This window comes from Monodelphis domestica, chromosome 2 (genome assembly GCF_027887165.1).
Source record: "Monodelphis domestica isolate mMonDom1 chromosome 2, mMonDom1.pri, whole genome shotgun sequence".
NCBI lineage: Eukaryota > Metazoa > Chordata > Mammalia > Didelphimorphia > Didelphidae > Monodelphis > Monodelphis domestica.
In genome coordinates this window covers 214,369,633-214,391,705 of record NC_077228.1, presented here as the reverse complement: position 1 = coordinate 214,391,705, position 22,073 = coordinate 214,369,633, and the positions used below count along the sequence as shown (strand labels likewise).

General features: G+C 42.1%; 1 protein-coding gene across 1 annotated transcript in view; it reads left to right on the top strand.

Moving 5' to 3' along the window:
• Nucleotides 1-22,073, top strand: part of DNAI2 (dynein axonemal intermediate chain 2) — a 73,702-nt gene that overhangs the window by 24,375 nt on the left and 27,254 nt on the right. Inside the window, exons 7-8 of the mRNA XM_007482695.2 lie at nt 19,070-19,209; nt 19,708-19,830. Of these exons, the coding sequence (XP_007482757.1) occupies nt 19,070-19,209; nt 19,708-19,830 (263 nt within the window). The remainder of the gene's footprint in view (nt 1-19,069; nt 19,210-19,707; nt 19,831-22,073) is intronic.

The window sequence follows — 22,073 nt, the reverse complement described above, 5'->3', positions numbered from 1 at the left end:
GTCATAGGAGCAGGTAGATGGTTCAATGGATACAGAGCCTGGCCTAGAGATGGGAAATACTGGGTTCCATCTGGCAAAATTACCTAGCCTTTACCGCTTCTCTGCCTTGGAACTGATACTTAGTATTGATTCTAAGATAGAAGGCAAGGGTTTTTTTAAGAAAAGAAAGGAAGGAAGGAAAGAAAGAGGGAAAACAGGAAGGAAGGAAGCAAAGGACAGAGGGAAAGAATGAAGGAAGGAAGGAAGGAAGCAAAGGATGGAGGGAAAGAATGAAGGAAGGAAGGAAGGAAAGAAGGAAGGAAGGAAGGAAGGAAGGAAGGAAGGAAGGCAGGCAGGAAGGAAAAAAGGAAGGAAGGAAGGGAGTCATGGCTTTTGAGCCTTTCTCTATACTTTCTGTGAGAAGGGAGAGGTATGCCCTCTCCCACCCTGCAGAAATGGTGAATGATTTGAATATGGCAGCCAGCACATGTCCTGGCCTAGGGGAGCTTGAGACTGGTCCTCAAAGCCCCAGCTGCTGCTTCTGCTTTGTGTTTCTTACTTTAAATGGCAAGCCTGATGTGAACACTTCCAACCTGAGTGAACTAGGTGAGTTCAAGAAGTTAGGAAGTTCTGGGGCCCTCAGTTGATGTCAGCTGCACTACAGGAGATGCCCCCTCCATCTGATGCAGTTTCCTCTTGGAGAAAATGATCACTACAAGGAAAATGAGCCCAAGTCATGACCTGAAATACTAGACTTTGAGAGAGTCATTCAGAAAATGCAGAATCTAAGTGTAGATTGCTTAGAATCCTACAAAAAATGTCAGGTCTTAATGCTTAAAGTATAAACGTTCCAGGAAAGTAAAACAATAATTACATATTATTGCTTCTATTAGTGTGATCCTGTGAGTCTTTTGTGTAAAGGAAAGAAATAGCTGCCCTATACCTGATCTATAGTATTTACAACATGCCTTTCTTCCCCCCCCCCCTTTTTTGAGGAAGATCTTAGATGGAAACTAAATAATTTTCCTTGGGGCTAAGGGTGTACAGAGACAGAGAGTTCCAGGAGAGCCTATTCCTTTTCTGGAGGTCATGCTCTCCCAGGACTGAACCTGGTCCTATCATATACATGAGCTGTGTAAAAAGGAAAATTATGAGATTGGTCATAAATTAACAATTTTATTAATTAAAAGTAATAGGGGGAAAATGGAAATATAGGAGAGATATATAAGTACTTTCCTTATTGCTCCATTTAGCTTGCCACCATTGTGTGGCCACCATTAGGGCCCCTTAGCCACACTCACAGGAAGTCCAGTCAGCAACAAACACAGAAGAGAGCAAAAATAGGTTCTTGCCTCAAGTTTATCAAACTTTTTTCTCCACCCAGTAATTCTCACACATCATATATCAGGAGTCAACTGTGGCTTTCTATTTTGCCTGGGCCACCCAGGGGGTAAGTCCAGGAGACCTCTGCCCTGCCCCCCTGCTTCATGATCTCCTATTGCTACCTTTTTCTGGCTGCCATTCTATCCTTGTGACCCAATTCATTCAATAATTTCCTTCACACTATCTTCACTTCTCTGTCAAGTTCAGGCTCAAGCCAGGTATGCCCCCAGAAAGGAGGGAAGGTAAATTTCCTTCCCACAGCTGAGAGCCAAGAGGGGCCTTTGTCATGAAGAGGATCATTATCCTAATCCTCTAGGGCCAAGTATTTTTGTCATATAACAAAGAATAAAAAAGGATTTAATAAGAAGTCAACAGACTTCATACCTTGAAAGCGTAATAACATTATATGAAGTATTCCATATCTTTAGTGACTCATCTCTGCAAAGAAAGGAGGTGCCTTCTCATGTTTTTTCATTTGGGGCCAGGCTGGTCATTATAATTTGCCAGCAGTTTCTGTTGTCTTAATGTTCTCAACATTTTACTTCATTATAACCATTGTGCATCTTGTATCCTTGATTCTGCTAACTTGATTCAATTTGTATCAGTTCATAAAAGTTTTCCCATGCTTGTTTTTGTCATATTTGTTGTTTCTTATAGCCCATAGATATTCCATTACATTCCCTTACCACAATTTTTTAGCCATTTCCCAGTTAATGAGTTTCCAGTTTTTTGCTACTATAAAAAGTGCTGCTATAAATATTTTGGTTATGCATGGTTTTTTCTTGTTGTTACTCGTATTCATGGCCGCATTTGGGTTTTCTTGGCAAAAGTACTGGAGTAGTTTACCATTTCCTTCTCCAGATCATTTTACAAATGAGGAACTGAGGCAAACAGGATTAAATGACTTGCCCAGGGTCACACAGCTAATGTCTGAGGCAAGATTTGAACTCAGGAAGTAGAGTTTGCTGACTTCAGACCTGACACTCTATCCACTGTGCCACATAGTGCCCTGGTTTAGTATATGGAGCTTTCTTTTTATGATTGACTTCTTCGAGGGATATAACTTGCAGTGAAATCCCTAGGGGAAAGAATATGGATATTTTAGTTGACTTTTCCTAATTCTTAAAATTGCTTTCTACAGCCATTTTCCAGTGATTGGACTGATTTACACATCCAAGTGTACCTGACTTTCTCCAATCCCTTCAACACATCCTTCTTGCAATTTTGCTTAATTCAAGGTGAAACTTAAGAGGCATTTTGTTTTCATATCTTTTATCTGTGACTTTGAGCACTTTTTAATATAATGATTCTCTCTGTCATTCTTTTGAAACTCTTCATTTCATTTGACCATTTATCTATCAAAGAATGGCTTTTGGTCTTTTGTATTTTGTTAGGGGTAAAACTTATGGTTGGACTGAATATATTTAGTTGGTCACCAGGGATTTTAATTCTAAATCCCAATTAAATAGTCAGAATGGAATTTTATGGAGGTTTATTGACAATAGTGAAGATATTAAGATATTAAGAAAGAAAGTGGGGGGAAAAAAAGAGATACTGTAGGAGTTCAGCCAAGGGTGGGGGGGACACCAGAGGATTAAATCTAGCCCAGCTTCAAGCTATGAGGCCTCCTCCAAGATGAGGGTCCTCCTCAGAGGCTGGTGCCTCCAGAAAGCCAAGGAAAGGGGAGTAAGCCTTGCACTCACCACGTGACAGTCTAAGAAAAGCAGTCTGAGGTGGGTCATAGACCTTCCTCCCCTATACTGAATCCTTAAGTGGGGGGGGGGGGGTACACATACTTGGTTGCTAAAATTCCAAAGACTAAGCAGGGTGGGGCAAATCTAAAATTCACAATCCCCCTTGATGATTGGGGGACTAGTTTTCCCAATTGATCTACCTCTAAATCTTCTAATTATGGGTACATACAAAATTTCACCTTCTAAGAAGAAACTACAATAGTTAAAAGATGAGTTTTCCTGGCTCCAGGCCCCAAACTATCCACTGTGACATTGTAATGATTAAAAATAGTTGAGGCCATAAACTGTAATGATTAAAATAGTGGAAGATATAAATTGTAGTAGATAAAGAGTGGATGAGTAAATTGTGACTGCAAAGATGTTTTTTATATTAAAAATAAAGTGGTCGCCAAGGAAAAATTCCCAATTATTAAAATATACCCAAGTCAACTGGGTTTTATAGAGATTTTAATTCATACAATAAGGAATTAAAGAAAGAGAGAAAGAATAAGAGAGGAATAAGTATGAAGGACCTTAGCCGAAAGGTCTAGACCTGAGTCTTAAGAGAGAGATCAGTCAGTTTTTAATCAATCACCACAAGATCTGTCCAAGCAAGGATTCAGAGGGACAGAGTCTCCTCAGAGGGAGTTCCAACCAGAGTCAGCCTCCCTCAGACTATCTTCAAGAAACTGTCTCAAGAGACTGTTTTTTTTAGGAGGCTGTCATCTCCTTATAAAGGGAATTTTCTCCTATGTCACCTCCCCTAAGTTCTCCCATCTACCAATCACAGTAGACGTTTTTCAAAGGACAGACCATTCTTAGTTCACACCTAAGAAGACTAATCTTTTGGGTAATTCACACCTGAGTAGACTAATCTCTGAGTAAGTTTTCACCTCTTTGCTCCTTGTAAGTTCACAAGTTGCCTGACCTTTATAGGTACTTAGCATCCTTTTGTATTAGATCTAAAAATAGGCACAGTTAAGAACTTTTTGCCTTACTATAAGTATGGGTTTAAGTAGTTTTTATTGTTCAGAAAGGAGTTTACAACTTTATCTTCCCCTAAGGCATGCTTAAGTATGATGAAGTAGAGTTCTCACATTTCAGATCTAAGTTCCTTCATTGTTTAAAGTGGGGAATGGTCTTAACCAAATCTTATGAAGTAGGGTCTGAGAATTTTTAAGGTTAACTGAAGGGATTACAGATTCATAGAATTTTGCAAGTTGAAAGGGATTTTAATAGTCATGCAAGCAAATGTCAAGGTGGAATCTAAAAATCCCCAGACTTGTAGCCTGGTGATCCCCAGTCCATTTAGTTTTGGAGGCGAAAGCCTCAGGTTTGAGCCTGTTCCTTTGAGAATCCACCCCAGGGGAATCTCAGATTTAACAATCCACTTCAGACAGGGACTATGCCCAAGCCAAAGTTGAGTCACTCTTTGATGTAGTAGGTAGCCTGTCAGTCTGCAAACTGAAGGTCCAGAGTTTGCTCCTTGGAAGGAAGGTGTGATATACTGGGAGAGGCTTCTGGAGTCAGAGTCTGAGATTCCCCTCGGGGTGGATTCTCAAAGGAACAGGCTCAAACCTGAGGCTTTCACCTCCAAAACTAAATGGACTGGGGATCACCAGGCTACAAGTCTGGGGATTTTTAGATTCCATGTTGACACAATCCATATATTATACCTGGCAAGAAATCATCCAGATTTTACTTGAAGATCTCGAAAGAGGAGAAACCCACCAATTCTGAGGTGTCTCATTCTGTTTCTGAGCAGTTCTGATTAGTAGGAAGTTCTTCCTGACATCTAACCTAAAGTGGCCTCTTTGCCACTCTTACCCATTCCAGTAGAGTTCTCCCCACTGGGGCCAACAGAATAAGTCTAATGTATATTTGATCAAACCCTTCAAACAGCAAGAAGACAGCAATCAAACTCCATCCTGCCCCCCACCCCAGGCTGTCAATGTGGAAATGTAGAAGTCCCCAGTTTATTTAGTTGGGAGGTAGAGGCCCCAGGTTTTGACCTTGTCACAGGAGTTTCCCCCTGAGGGAAGGTCCCACTTCACCAGACAGTAGACATCCACTTCAGGTGGGAGGCAGACCCCATCCAAAGTAGCTCTTTTGTCTCCAGAAGCCTCTCCCAGTATATCACACCCTCCTTAACTGGAACTCGGGACCTTCAGCTTGCAAGACTGATGGGCTACTGTGCCAAGGCTGAAGTGGATGTCTACTGTCTGGTGAAGTAGGGCCTTCCCTCAAGGGGAAACCTCTCCTGTGACAAGGTCAAAACCTGGGGTTTATACCCTAAAACTAAGTAAACTGGGGGTTTCTAGATTTCCATGTTGACACCTTCCATCATAGAATTAATACTGTGTATTGGTTCCAAGGCAGAACAGAGGGAAGAGATAGGCAATGGGGGTTAAGTGACTCGTCCAAAGTCGCACAGCTAGGGAGTGTCTGAGGCCACATTTGAACCCAGGACTTCCCATCTCTGGGCTGGCTCTCAGTCCACTGAGCCACTTGGCTGCCCCCAACCATGATTTCTTTTAAAGCTTTCCAATGTCATATTAGTTTTTGTGGGAGCAGGAGAATACCGTTAACTGAGAAAATAATACAGAGCTATTAAATAGTCAGAAAAACCACTCTTTAATTAAGGAAAGAGGTACAGGGCTGAGTTAGGCCTCTATACGGAGCTTCGAGCAGAGGATTGAACTCTGGATGCTCTGGTCCCTGACCCGTGGGAGAGCCAACCACGCTAGATTGGACAATTCCAGGCAACAAAAGAATTTGGGGAACCTATATGCCATTTGGGGAGATTCAGGGGCAGGGAAAGATGATTGACATCACTATAGCTACAAAGAAAATGGGAGTGTTCAAACTATCCTGACAAGATACAATCCAGCTGGGGAAAGGAATCATAGCCAGAGTCTAGGGTGGAAGGGCAGGGGCTGCTTAGATGGATACTAAAAGGGTGGTCCCTGCCCAGGTCGGGGTCTTTCTCAGGGTAGGTTCTCTGATACAATGGGAAGACTACCTAAGACAAAACAGTACTTAATACATGCTTAGCTCCACTTAACAGATGGCTTTTCTCCTTGGAGTCCATTAATCAGTCTGAAACTGCTAGCCTGGGATTCCCTTCAGGGTAGATTCTCATGGGAACAGGGAACAAGGACAAGCTTTGGGGTCTCCAACTTATAAGCTAGTCCTAAAACTTGGGGTTCATGGGATCTGACTAGGCTGCAAGTTTGGGGTTTCTAGATTCCATGTTGACAGTGGAAGGAAGGACCACAAAATTGCTAACTCAAATTGAGTTTGCAGTCTATTATGAGCTCTTCCCAACCACACCCATTGCTTCTGGCCCAGTCTTGCTTTCTGGGTTCAGGTTTAAGAGCTGACACTCCATGTACTCACCCCTGTGGCATGCCCCTTAGCCCTTCCAGTGTCCTATGACCCATCATAGCCACGAGTTCATAATTAATGAAGGTGTCTGGCCGCCTGCAAAAAAAGTCTGAGAAAACTCAGAAGCAGAGAGGAGACTTTCTGGAAGTTTCCCTCCCATCAAGACAGACTTCCCAGTGCTGTTCCTGAATCCCCTTCTATGTCCAGACATGCCTTCTCTTTTCAGGGATGGAAGTAAGGGTGCATAAATATCATTTACCAAGTAATTGGTAAGGGTTTTTAAGTATGAAACTGGAGTCATTCTGCCATTACTTATTCAATAGCTCAAGGCTTGATCTTTAATTATTCCCTCTGGCAGTTTTTCACTGCCATTTTCAAAATGCAGTTAGCCTGGGCAGCACTGAACTGGGTGGGGAGTGAGATTGGATCCCTCTGAGGCTTCTGCTGGGTTCAGGCTGAGACCGGAGGGGGTGCCCTACATGGTCCACTGAACTTCTCACTGTCCTGTTATATCTAACTTATCCTGACCCCCTCCCAACTTTCCATCCCTACATCCTCCATAACCTCAGGTTCTGATTTGGCCATTTGCTATGATTTATTTTTTTTTAACTCTTGATTTATTTATTTTATTTAGTGCCACCTCTTATTTTACAAAATACCCAAACCTATTAACTCCAATGTTTGAAGCACTCTGTGGGAAGTGGAAATTGAGGGGGGCCTTGAAAATTTCAAGGTACATCCTCTTTAACCAGTATTATATACAGGAAGAACCATCACTTAAGATGCAATGCTTCATTGAGAGAGAGAAAAGTGTGGGGCACTATCTCAAGATATTGTCCCTAAGACAACTGCCCCCAAATTCACAGAACAATCCCTTATTTCTAGGAGAATCTTGATATGATCTAGACTCCCTGAAGGGCTTATAACATTTTTGCTATGGTTGAAGTCAGAATGTTGAATGGCTTTACAACAACTTTACCATTTACACATTCAAGCTTAACACCTTCAAAAATTTGGAGAGTAGTTTTATAGTGGGTACATTCAAGCATTTTAAAGAAATGATCAGGAAGTTGGAGACAGATCCAAAGAGAAGAGTTCACACCTGGATTGTCTGGGAGTAGCTAATGTTATCACTCCACCCATGGGGCTTTACTTCCAGGAAGAAGCTTCAGATACAATAGGAGAGACTTCTAAGGCAAAAAGGGCACTGAAGATTGGTACTTAAGATTGGATGCAGGGTACTTTCAGGATCTAAGACCTGGGATTCCAGCCTCACATTCCCAGACAAACTCACTTAAAGCTGGAAAGCCTTTGGAAGGATTGGGATGGGATCTTGAAGGGGAAATGGATGGGGAAAGAGAGAACTAGCTTTACTTAACTTACTATTACCTTGAGATTTTAATAATTAATAACTTGAGAATAACACATGAATTTCTCACTCCACACAATGCCAAAATAGCTCTAAACAACAACAAAAAGAGGCCCTTGTTTTAAGTTCTGGTAGAATGGAAAGAAGGAGATGGTACAGTGGATAAAGGATTGGGTCTAGAGTCAGGATGACTGACCTCAGACCCTTACTAGCTATATGACCCTGGGCTAGTCACATCACCCTGTTTGCCTTGGTTTCCTCATCTGTAAAATGACCTAGAGAAGGAAATGATGAACCACTCTACTATCTGCCAAGAAAACCCGAAATGGAAACAAGCAGAGGCAGACCCCAACTGAACAGCAGGAGAAAAAAAAAAGACAATTACTAGCTCTTTGACACTGAGCAAATCACTTAACCTCAGTTTGCCTCAATGCACTGGAAAAGGAAATAGCAAACTAAACCAAGAAAATTCCCCTGGACAGTGTCAACTTGGAATCCAGAAGTCCCCAGTTTATTTAATTAGGAGGTAGAAACCCCAGGTTTTGACCTTGTCACAGGAGAGTTTTCTCCCTAAGGGAAGGTTCTACTTCACTGGTCTCAGGCTAACAATAGACCTTGAATTAGTTCTGAGTGAGCTTGGCTAATCCCATCAGATGCCTCTTTGCCTCTCCCATTGTACCACATCCCCCTTTCGAAGATCGGACCTTCTGCTTAGGAGACTGTATGCCCTATAACTCAAGGTCTAGTGTTATCCTGAGACCAGTGAAGTAGGACCTTCCCTCAGGGAGAAAACTCTCCTGTGACAAGGTCAAAACCTGGGGTTTCTACCTCCTAACTAAATAAACTGGGGACTTCTAGATTCCATGTTAACAATAGTAATGGTTGCTACGATCCTTAAGTCAAAGACTGAACCAAAGCTCTCCAGTTTTGCCCGCCATATTGGGTCATTTGGGAATAACCCTTCTCATTTCAAAGCCTCACAATAATCACATTTCTGATGCTCAAAAGTGGCAAAAAGGCTTAGGAAGACCCCTAATCATCATATCTCTTCTCTAAACATGCTCTGCCAATGAGCAACACGCACATTCAGCTTGGGTGTTTTTTCCCCTCTGTCTCTCGATTTTGGCCCCTCTCACAGGTAGGATTCTTTGCATGGACTGAAATGTCTTTTGAAAAAGATTTCTTTTTCAAGAGAAACTTACTTCTAATTCCTTTCTTCTCAAATATTCCACTCAGAAAAGATAAGGCTAGCTCTACCCAGCAAAGGATTTTAGAATTGAGTTGTCGGCACCTTTTTAGCAACGTCTTCTCCTTTAAGCTCTTGCCTTTGCTCCTCCCTTCACAGGTGAGAACACCCAGGTCCCAAAGTACTTCTAGTCTCTGCCTTGGGACTTGGACCTTTTTCTTTTTTCACAGTCATAGACTCAAGGTAGCCATTAGTGTTGTTGACTGGAAAAACAAAACAACACAGAACTATTAAATTGTCAGAAAACATTAATTAAAGAAAGGGCTATGGTGCTAAACTAGGCCTTCACCTAGAACACATGCCCACCCAGAGTCCCAGGATTGAAACTCTGGTTCCTCTGGTCACTGACCCAAAAGAGAGCCAACAGTGCTAGATTGACAACTCCAAGGAGCCACTAAAGTTGGGAAGCTTAAATAGCTTTCATGGGGACCATAGGGACTGAGGATGAGAGGGATAGTTGATTGGCTTTACAATGGTAATAAAAGAAAATGAGTTCTAGACAGGAATAAGAGGGGTGGATGCTTTACAATGGACACGAAAGGGAAAAGATCCAGCCAAGGGCTTGGCTACCTAAGTAAAGGACTCTTGGCCTAAGGGGAGAAACCATTGGGACAAAAGAGGTACTTATCACCTGAAAAGATTAGCCACCCCCGCTTAAACTCCTTTAAGGTCTATTGTTAGTCTGAGACTAGTGAAGTTGGACTTTCCCTCAAGGAGAAACTGTCATGTGGCAAGGTCAAACGTGGGGACTTTCACCTTCAAGCTAAGTAAACTGGGGGTCATTAACTCTTACTAGGTTACAATTTTGGGGACTTCTAGATTCCACGTTGACTGTGTTCATACCTCTGCACTTTAGATCAAAGTAGTCTTGCCCTTCAATCCTTCAGGCTTGGGGAATTGGGTAGAAATAAGGGGCTTTTTCATTTGAGACATAGTGATTAATATTCTGTCCTGGTTCAATGGAAGTTTCCTTGGTATTACTATGGCCTTTGTTTTGTTTTCAGATTTTCTTGATTGATCCGGTTACCCTAAAATCCCCAGGAATCTTCCCCCATCCATCCTGTCCCCACAACAGAGAAGGCATCATCTGACAAAAAGATATATGTATATATATCTTTGAATAAGGAATATATGACAGGCATAGGTAGATATCATAGGTAAATTGGGACAAGAAACATCTAACTCATCAGATGTATATGTAGATGGGAGAATATTATGAATAAAGGAGAGAGAAAGCATTCTGAGATGGAAAATGGATAATTTTGAATATATTACCTTTAAACATTTGTTTCCTATTGTCTCAGGCTTTCTCAGGCTCATCACCTTTCAATACCTAGTTCCCAAGGACTTCATCCAAGAAAACCACTTTCTCTTTCATTCATTCATTCATCCTTTAGCATTTTTCCATCTCCCTCTTCAGCCTACTTGAAAACCCTTGTCTCCCTTTTCCCACCTTTCAGTCCTTCTGTCATGTGTCTTTTCTGTCTCCCCTTCTAGCTGATCTCTAATTGAGGTCCTTATAGATCATCTACCAATTAAAAAGGGAGCCTGAGGGTCTTGGATAACAAGTATAAACAGCAGAGACTTTATTGGTTGTGAAAAGCATACATCAGTTTATTGACCATGGCAATTTGACTTCAAATGAATAGAAAGACATTATCAATGGTTGTCATGGAGAGTCTAGTAATTCCCATTCTAGACAGTCCCCTTTCTGCTGATTTTTCCTGAGGCTGCTGCTGAGTGATCCAGGGCTGCTTCCTTCATTCTGATGGCAAAGAGAGAGGGAAGCCAGGGTGTCTCTGTATTTCTGGTCCAGTCTTTGTAGATGTAGATATTCTTCATTCCCAGAAGAGCTGGTGCATTTTCTCCTAGTCAGAAGTGAGGCTTTCCTCTTTATATTGTAACTTCTGCCTCAGTCTGATGAGATTTGGGATTGCTCTTCTTTCCCCTCTCTCCTCGAGTCTTCTGGAGCTGGTCCCTTGGCCTTGTGAGGAGCCATTCAAGTGATCCTCATTCTCTGGGGTTAATAGACCTCCCAGAGGAGTCTGTTCTTCCTCAGGGGAGGGCTTCTCCTCTTCCCCCTGTTGATCACCACTGCTCAGGTCCTCTATGTTCTGTAGGAATTTAGACCCCAGCATTTTGCCTATGTCACTCAGCTGGCGCAGGTTCTTGTTGCATACCCAGTAGTAGCAGTCGATGACTTCTCCGCACTGTGGGCAGTGGACTGCTGCAGCACAAGCTTCCTCCCAGTACCTCAGAAAACAATCTCTGCAAAAGTGGTGTCCACAGCTGAGAGTCCCTGGGTCAGTGAAGTAGTCATGGCAGAGGGAGCAAATGAGTGTGGACTGGAAGCTTTCAGTCAAGTCTCTGACACTCATGGTCCAAGACCTCTGATTCCTTCCTTCTCAGCTATTCCTCCTAGGAGAGCTCTGGCACCAAAGGATGTTGGCACTCAGCTGTGCAACTCCCTTTTATATGTGTCCCTGTGGTTGGCCACAACCTGACTCCTCCCACAAAAGAAGACCACTCCCAGGCTGACTTCTCACCTTGGCCTTGTTCACAGGTATGGGTCTCAAGGTTCATGATGGTGTTCACACCTCAGTCTTTTATGCCAGACTTGTCTTGCCCTGCTTCAGTGCTTCAAGTCCCTGGGGAGACTCTAAGAGAGGAGAATTGGGGGGTTTCTGAAAGGCAACATGGCCCTAGTCAAACCCAAGACCATGTGTTCAACTGTTTATCTATCATTGGCAGTCTGATGATATAGTGGGTAGATGGGGGCTGGTCCTGACTCATGGCCTGTTTCCTCACCTGCCAAATGGAGATAATATTAACACCAGTTTCCCAGGGCTGTTGGGAGGACCAGATGAGATAACAAGTGTAAGCCCTTAGTGAGCACATACTGAGCAATATGGAAAGGGTAGCTGCCCTCTGGAAGTCACTGCAATTCTTTGAGCTTCTCTTTACTGTCTGTAGAATGAGAGGTTTGGACTCGATGCTCTCTGAGGTCCCTTCTGGCCCTAAATCTAGGATGCAGTGATGGAGAACAGCAGTGCCACAGCAGGGGTAAGGCCAGCCCAACCAGGTGTTGTTGACTTGGAAAAAACACAGAACTATTAAATAGTCAGAAAATCACTCTTTAATCAAGGAAAAGGGGTTCAGTGTGATAGTAGGCCTCCACAAAGAGCTGGGTGCTAACACCCACACAGAGTCTGAGGATTGAACTCTGGATGCTCTGGTCCCTGACCTGTGGGAGAGTCAACCATGCTAGATTGGACAACTCCAAGGAACAAAAGACTTTGGGGGACATATATGCCATTTGGGGAGATCCAGGGGTAAGGAAAGATGATGGACCATAGCTGAAAGAAAATGGGAGAGTTCAAACTATACTGACAAGATACACTCAAGCTTTGGAAAGGAATCATAGTCAGAGGGTAGGATGGAAGGGAAGGGCTGCTTACAATGGATACTAAAAGGGTGGTCCCTGCCCAGGTGGGGGTCTTTCCTTGGAAAGGGTCTCTGATACAATGGGAAGACTACCTAAGACAAAAGGATACTTAGCATATACTTAGCTCCACCTACCTGGAATGGCCATTCTCCTTAGGGTCCATTATTCAGTCTGAAGCTGCTAGCCTGAGATTCCCTTCTGGGTGGATTCTCATGGGAACAAGGACAAGCTTTGGGGTCTCCAACTTACAAGCTAGTCCTAAAACTTGGGTTTCATCGGATCTTACTAGACTACAAGGGTTTCTAGATTTTATGTTGACAGTGTCAAGTTCTATGGGAAGATTTTGAGGATTTGGGCCACCGAGTGATATGAGTGGGGTTTGTCATATAATTTTAAAATTTGAGTCTTATCTATGTGTTGTGTTTTGTTTTCTTTTTAAAATTTTTCCTGTATTATGTATTCATACCATTTTTAATAATTGTTTTCTGACATTTTGTGATCCATATGATCAGACTCTACCTTAGAACATTTGGTTAAGACCATTCCCCATTTTAAACAATGAAGGTACTTGATCAGGAATGTGAGAACTCTAACATTACTCCACCCATACTTAAGCATACTTTAGGGGAAGATAAAGTTGTGAACTTCTTAATGAACAATGAAAAATTATTTAACCCATACTTATAGTGAGGCAAAAGCCCTTAAGCTAAGTCTATTTTTAGATCTAATACAGAAAGGTGCTAAGTACCTATGAAGGTCAAATTAATCACTAAAAGTTCAAGCAAGCCTAGCAAGAGGTGTGAAGTTTTAGTCTACTCAGGTATGAATTACTCAAAAGTTTAGTCTACTCAAGTGTGAATTAAGAATGGTCAGTCCTGTGAAAATGTCTACTGTGATTGGTAGATGTGAAAACTTAGGGGAGGTGACATAGGAGAAAATTCTCTTTAAAAGGAGGCCAGAAGGCCTCTGAAGGGAGAGAATGCAGCCTTGGAAGCTGAAGTGGAGCTTCCTGAGCTAAACTGGAGGGTCTCTCTGAACACTAGAGTTTTGCTTGGAAGGATCTTGTGGTGAGTGATTAAAGACTGACTGGTCTCTCTTAAGGCTTAAGGCCTAGGCTGGCCTAGGCTTTTTTCTACTATTCCCTCTTACTCTGTTTCTCTCCCTTTCCTTAATTCCTTTATTCCATATTAATTAAAATCTCCATAAAAACCAGGTGACTTGGGTATATTTAATATTTGGGAATTTTCCCATGGTGACCACTTTATTTTTGATTTAACTCAAGACACTATCTTGAAACCCTATTTTCATGGTCACAATTTATGCCAACCACTCTTTTATTTGTAACAAAATGGAGTCACAAACAATTGGACACAACTGAACAACAATAATTATTATCCCAAATTTACAGATTGGGAAATAGACTTGCCCAGAGTCACATGTAATGGCCACTAAAAAATCAGTAAGGGTCACTAAGAAAACATCTTAGGCAAGTCTTCCTGTCTCCAAATCTAGTGCTAACCTAACTTAGAGATATAGCTGGCTTGTATCCTTGCCACATTTAAAGATGATGGGGAGTTCCCAGCTGTGTGACCCTGGGCAAGTCACTTGACCCCCATTGCCTAGCCCTTACCACTCTTCTGCCTTGGAGCCAATACACAGTATTGATTCCAAGACAGAAGGTAAGGGTTTAAGGAAAAATAAAACAAAGATGATGGGAAGATTGGAGGGATTACTAGTATGCCAGAATTAGGACCCCAAAGTCTCGACAGGCTGGAACAAAGCTAAGATGATTGGTTTTAAAAAGAAAAGGTCAACTGAAAAAGTACAAGATAGAGCAGCCATGTGTAAAAAAGAAGAAGACTTTCCTTCTTTTTTAATGGAGAAAAGTTGATGGTTTGTCTCACTGGAAAGATGTAATCCCCAGTGAAACAGTGGAGTGGACCAAGTGGTGAGGGAAAATATGGAAGCTAAGATGTAATCTGTTGGTGGAGAGAAGATGGTAAGATCTTTCCCTCTCTAGGGTTAACTGAAACAAAAGCTTGAGGCAACCTCTAGGGAGACAGAAAGGAGACTGTCAAGCTAAAATCCCCAGCAGCCAGATTAAGAGGTAGGGGTCTGAGCCCCAAAGGACTCCTCTCCCCTTTCCATCTGTCTGTGTCCTTTATCCCTAAGCTAATATCTTATCTCCAAATCTGATTCAGTTCAAGGAAGACAAGGAGAGACCCAGAAAGAAGTAAGAAGGCTGACTCAGGTTTGAGAGAGTCCAAGCAAAAAACTTCTGAGACAATGGTTCTTGCTGGCAGATGGAGGAAAACAGTAGAAGGTTTCCTTGATGAAAACAGCTTCAGGATAGGCAAGAAAGTCTGGGTCTTCTCTTGTGGCTTTGGGGTGTCCCTTAACCACACAGATCAAGAGCCAGTTAGCTTCCAGTCCTCCGCTCAAAGACGTCTGGCTCCCCAGAATCCTCCCCAGCTAACAGTTCTCTTCCCACCATCCTTTGCTGTCCCAAATTGTCACCTCAGTGCCTGTCCATCAAAACGCAGGGTTCTGCCAAGATCCCTTGCCATCCTCACACGTTTCAACTTGAATTTATGTGAAAAGAATCTGGGAGATTTATTCAACTGCCAGTTCAATATGAGTAGCATAACAGGAGAGAAAAAAGCTAATTTCCCCATATTTTTGTTGTTGGGTCACTTTTTAGTCATGTTTGACTCTTTGTGACCTTATTTGGGTTTTCTTTGCAAAGATACTGGAATGGTTTGCTATTTCCTTTTCTAGTTCATTTGAGAGGTAAGGAAACTGAGGCTTGTCTAGGGTCACACAGCTAGAAAGTGTGCCATTTCCTTCTCCAGCTCATTTGATAGATGAGGAAACTGAGACAAACAGTATTAAGTGGGTCACATAGTTAGCTAGCTAGCTAAGGCCAAATTTGAACTTAGGAGGATGAGACTTCTCAACTTCAGGACCAGCAAGCAGAGTATCCAGAATGAGGGAGATCAGAGTCAACATGAACCCTGCCCTAGTCAAATATCATCTGGAACGAAATATGGTATCAAGTTCTGGATCCTATGTCATAAGAAGATCCCAAAGTGGAGCATGTTCCAAAAGACTTCAACCAAGATGTTGAGGGGAAGAAATTTTGAATGGATATGTAATAGCTGTCTAAATATTGAAGGGTTCTTACATCTAGCATAGACATACTGATGCTCAGAGTTGGTAGTGAGAGTCGTGCTAGGTTTTCCATTCCTCTCAGACCTATGCTCAGGTATTTGGGTTTGGACTAGATCCATTGATAGGGGACATCTGACCTTAGTTAGGGGCATTAGGCTCCCTTTACTTTCTTTCTTGGCTCATTAAACCCCAACTTCAGAATCCAAGGACAATGTTACTTTTTGCCTTAAGACTATAGGAGTAGGAAAAGGAGCATTCATTGTACACTATTTAGGCAATGAGAAAGGTATAGTTTGTTCCTGCACAGTAAGAAATGTTAAACATAAAAGAATCACAGCATTAACAGAATGATTAGAGCAGCATTCAGTAACTGAACTTAGAACTCTGGTTATACTCCATTGGGAGGCTAATGATTTGAGTTTTATCAGAACATAAAGCAGTTGTGCAATTCTTCCAATTAGGCATTACACATTTCACTGGGCATTTCACCATCCAATTGCTCCTGACACCTCTCTGTGGATATAATGGGCCAGGCTTGGCCCCTCTCTTGGCAGTAGACCAGCTCTGTGATGCAGAAACTTCCCCTACTGTCAGCCACTGCTGTTCCAATGGATGGCACACCAAAGGATGGTACAGCTGCCATGCCAGCAGATACATCTGCTGTTGGTGTCCTGATGGAAGACATTGCAGCCACAGAGCTTTGGAAACTCCCCAAGTTGAGAGGCCATTTCCCATCTCACAGAAATTATTCTCTTAAGATCAAGAAAGAAGAAACAAAGAGTGTAGAGGCAGCCAGGAGCCTCATTACAAACTTGCATGGTTAAGTTACCACTGTTTCCCCATGGAAAGATTGCCATTCCACCAGGATAGGAAAGCATCGTGTCCTTACTTAGATTTCCCTGGAGTCATGTCTTATAATTTAGTGAGCAGAAGCTGAGAAATGCCAGTTTGGAGTCTTTAGATTTTTTTTTTTAATCCATACCTTCTCTTTTAGAATCATTTCTAAAGCAGAAGAGTAGTAAAAGCTAAGCAATGAGGGTTAAATGACTTATCCAGGGCCATATAGCTAAGAAATGGCTCAGATCAGATTTGAACCCAGAATCTTCTGTCTCCTGGCCTGGCTCTCTAAATACAGAGTCACCTAGTACCCCCTCCTCTTTTTAAAAGGTCCCCTGAGCCACTGGCAACTATAACTTAGCAGTCAATGAAGGGATTCTCCAGTTATCACATAATGCAAGACCTCCATGGATAGAAGTAGATGCCAGCCTACGAAAGAAAGAAAGAAAGAAAGAAAGAAAGAAAGAAAGAAAGAAAGAAAGAAAGAAAGAAAGAAAGAAAGAAAGAAAGAAAGAAAGAAAGAAAGAAAGAAAGAAAGAAAGAAAGAAAGAAAGAAAGAAAGAAAGAAAGAAAGGAAGGAAGGAAGGAAGGAAGGAAGGAAGGAAGGAAGAACAAACGAAAGCAAGCCCTTGGCATATTAGAAGCAGGCAAAAAAAAATTATACATACTCTAACAACCCACCAGGAAGGACAAATATAAGCCTGTTCCATGACATAGACAAAAGAGAAACTAGATTTGTTCTCCTTGAAGTTAGAGATAGGAGCCAGGACCAAGAATTAGACAAGCAAGGCAGAATTTGGCATACTCTGACCTCAAGAGTTTTTGACAGAATGGTGAAGCGTGAAGAGCTCTGGATCTGGAATTTAGGAAACCTGAGACCAAATACTGACACCACTATTAATTTTGTTCACTTATTTCAGTTGTATCTGATTCTTTGTTACCCATGTGAGGGTTTTCCTGGTAAGGATACTGGAGCATGCCATTTCCTCCACCAACTTGTTTTACAGATGAGGAAACTGAGGCAAATAGGGTTAAATGATTTTCTCTGGTCACACAGCAAGTGTCTGAAATCAGATTTAAACTCAGGAAGATGAGTCTTTCTGACTTTAGGCCCAGCGTTCTATACTTCTATCAACATGGAAATATAGAAATCCCCAATTTGTTTAGTTGGGAGGTAGAGGCCCCAGGTTTTGACCTTGTCACAAGAGTTTTCCCCCTGAGGGAAGGTCCCACTTCACCAGACAGTAGACATCCACTTCAGGTGGGAGGTAAATCCCATCTGAAGTCACGTAGCTCTTTTGTCTCCAGAAGCCTCTCCCTGTATGTCACACCCTCCTTCCTCGGGACCTTCAGCTTGCGAGACTGATGCGCTACCTACTGCGCCAAAGCTGAAGTGGATGTCTACTGTCTGGTGAAGTGGGACCCTCCCTCAGGGGGAAGCCTCTCCTGCGACAAGGTCAGAACCTGGGGCCTCTACCTCCCAACTAAACAAACTGGGGATTTCTATATTTCCATGTTGACACTACATATATATATATGGAATAATTATTACTGAATTAATTTATTACTGAATAATTACATTATTACTGAATCTCATTTTCCTCGTGTATAAAATGAGGGGTTTAGACTTCATGACTTTTAAGGTTCCTTCCATCTCTAAACCTACGATTCTATGGTTTGAAGCTGCTTATAAACTGAATATACTGTTTTAAGAACTAACAAATTCTGGGGCAGCTAGGTGGTTCAGTGGAGAGAGAGCCAAGCCTAGAGATGAAAGGTCTTGGGTTCCAATGTGACCTCAGACACTTCCTTACTGTGTGACCCTGGGCAAGTCACTTAACCCCAATCGCCTAATCCTTACTGCTCTTCTGCCTTGGAACCAATACACAGTATTGATTCTAAGATGGAAGGTAAGAGTTAAAAAAAAAAAGTAATAAATTCCTTGACCCAGGAGGTGATTAATCAGGTGAGGGCTAGAAGGCTACTTATTGAGCATATAGTCGAGATTCATGCTTCAGGTAAGGGTTAGACCAGAAATCCCTTTTAATGAATGGTCTCTCTTTGTCTCTCTGTGCCTCTGTGCATCTCTCTCACACACACTTTTTGACAGTGGTCAGACTGAAAATTTGAAATTTCAGTGTGGGGAAATCCCAGTGTGGAAGCTCCCTCCAGCAATCCAGATCTTCAGCTCTTCCATAGCTTGTAACTGTCTCTGAGAATCGCCTGGGGCATGGAGTGGTTAGATTACTTGCTCCAGCTGCAATGGTTAAGGATGCAGCTCTTTATCCATTATGCCAGTGGGACATCTTCAGAATCTATGAAAATTAAAGCAATAAAAAAAATAACCCTGCCACCCCCACCCCCATATGTTCTCAGAACCCATCCTCACTTTTTTTCAGATCGTTGATGTTTCTAGCCTGTGTCTCCCTCTCATACTACTCTCCAAGATTCATTCCCCTTCCTAAGCCTTTTTCTCTTCTCTCCTCCCCTTTCCTCCTTCTCCCATCTCCCCTTCCCAGCCTGCTGGGATACTAGGAAGAGCAGCCTGGTGGCAGACTTGTCCACCATTGAGTTCAGTCACAGGGATCCTGTGTTTGGTGCCCTCTGGCTGCAGTCAAAGACTGGCACAGAATGTTTCTCAGCCTCCACTGATGGACAGGTAAGAAAAACAATAAGGGCTGGACACGAGTACAATAGGTTAGAACGTACAATAGATAGGACTTTGTTTGTTAGGGCTAATTAGATGAACTGGGGTTACTGGAGTAGCTTACTCATAAGAGGTCAGCCTGGGCAGCCGCAGAACAGAATAACATGGCAGATCCATTGTATAGAACCAGAACAAGAAGGTGTCATGCCAAAATGGTCCAAGTGCAGCTTCTTTTGCTGTTTACATTTACTCGAGGTAGTTCACATTCTCAGTGGAGTCAAAGGTCTTTTTCTCACTCACTGCACACCTGGCTTAAATATGCTTCCCTTATATTCTCATTTGTTTCATGACTTGTCTTCCCACCTAGATAGTAAGGTCTTTGAGAGGAGATGCTCCATCATGCCTATCAGACTTAGTAGAAGGCTTTAGTTTCTGTTCTTTGATGAAAAGGTAAGAGCCTTGGGAAAGTCTTCTCAAGTCCTGAACCTTTTCTTGCTTCTTCCCTCTCAGGTCATGTGGTGGGATATACGTAAGATTAACGAGCCCACAGAGGTCCTGGTCATGGATATCAGCAGAAAGGGGATATTAGAAAATGCCCTGGGAGCTATTGCCCTTGAGTTTGAACCAACCATGGTGAGTTCTTGTCTTCTTTTCTCCAATTTTCATTAAAAAACCCAACAATAGACACTACCTGCTATCTTAGAAAAGATAACTAAGCATAGATTCCAAGGCAGATGAACGGTAAGTGCTAGGCAACTGGACTTAAATGACTTACCCAGGGTTATATAGTTTGAACCCAGGTCCTTTCCACTCTAGGTCTGGCATTCTATTCACTGTGCTACCTAGCTACCTGTATTAATTAGAATCTTGAACTATGGGATTACATTTCCCAAAATACCCTTTTCCCTTTCATGTACGTGGGTATTTTAGTTTCAGTTCTCCTCCTCCCTTGCTCCTTTTTTTCCATGTGGAAGGCTGGTAAGCTCTCTAGGTTTCTCTAGCCTTTTACTTTCCCTTTGCTTCAAGTTAAATATTAATAAATATTATTAAATATAATTCTTGGGATAGTGAATATTAATTTTTAAAAATTATACTACCCCCTTGAATTGTAGAATAGTTTCTTGGGATTCTGAGAGATTGAGCTATTTGCTTAAGATCACACAACTGAATGTATTGGAGGTAAGATTTGAATCTGTTTCTGCCCAAGTCCAAGGCTACCTTTCTACTGGCATGCTGCCTCTCTAAACACAAAATATACTCAAAATAATGCAGTATAATTTCAAAAGGGAATGAATGAGTGGTTGATAATGTTGGTACGAACCTGGCAGAATGGGCAGTTGAGAACAATTTGTTCCAATGTCCATGAAGGCAGAGGAAACAGGTGCTACGGAGCACTCGAGCTTGACCTCAAAGAAGCCAAGGTCATCCACTTCATCCTGGGCCATTGCCAGTCATCCTGACTTGTCTGGATACTGAACTTCTAAGACTCTGGAAGAGAGAGTGAGGCCAATGACTATACAACTCTGCTTCACTTAAATCCAATTCATGCACAAGTCACCCTAGGAAAAAGCTGCAGAATCCCACATTGAGACCCTAAGGCTGTATTGGCAAACCTATGGCATGTGTGCCGAGCAGGCCAGAGGAAGCTGCTCCCTTCCCCTTCTTCATGCGTGCCTGAGGACATTTCTCTCATCACTCACCTCTCTGCCCAGCATTCATCACCCTAAGGCATTGGGCTGCTACATTTCTAGAGAAAGAACTGTTGGAATGCAGATCAAAATATGCTATTTTTCACTTTGGGTTTTTTGTTTGTTTTTTATGATTATCCTCTTACAAAAATGAACAATATGGAAATATGTCTTGCATAATAATATACGTATAAGCAAGATCAAATTTCTTACCATCTCCAGATTAGGGAATAGAAGGGAGGAAGACAATCTGGATTATATAACCTCAGAAAATTTTTGTGGGAAATTATTTTTACACATAATTGGCAAAACAAAATATCTTTACAGAGAAAAGAAAGACAGAAAAAAATGAAACTTATGCCAGAGAGGAAACTAAAAAAAATTTTTAACATAAAAAAATTTTCAATCGTTCATCATGATGACACAGATTCTCTCCGAAACCCAGGACAAACAGCAACAATGAAGCCATTATTTATTGGACAACATGGGTCTTATGACATTCTTTGAGTCCAGAGCCCTGATTGGTTGACTATAAGGGGCTGCAGGGTTTCCTTTGTTTGCCTCCCTTAGGGAATTTCCTATTCTGCCCTATTCTTTTTTCATTCATGAGGGGAATGCTATCCAGTGCTAAACCAAGCTAAGTAGAAAAGAAGGGGGCTCCTTAGCAGCTTCTCCGCTTTTCATTGACTGGCAGCCTCAGGGGCCAGGGCAGATTGTTAGGCAATTGAGTTCAAGCTATGGCCATCTGACACTTGGCAATGTGACAATTCTGTCTAAGTGGCTGGTTCTTTCTAGCACTGAGATGCAAAGAAATTTAAAGATGAGGTATATTAGGGAGTCAGTGGATAGAGATGCTGAGCCTGAGTCAGGAAGACTCATCTCCCTGAGTTCAAATCAGGCCTCAGATACTTCCTTGCTGTGTGACCCTAGACAAGTCCCCTCACCCTGTTTAACTCAATTTTTTCATCTGTCAAATGATCTGGAGAAGGAAATGGCAAACCATTCCAGTATTTTTGCCAAGAAAACTCCAAATGGGGTCATGAGTAGTTAGATAGGATTGAAATGACTCAAGGACAGATAGAAATTAGGACTGAATACTGTTAGATTAGGACTGTTAGATCATCATGTACTGTCAGAATTTACTATGTAAATATGTGTCATTGAATTATTCTATGAAAAGAAAACTAG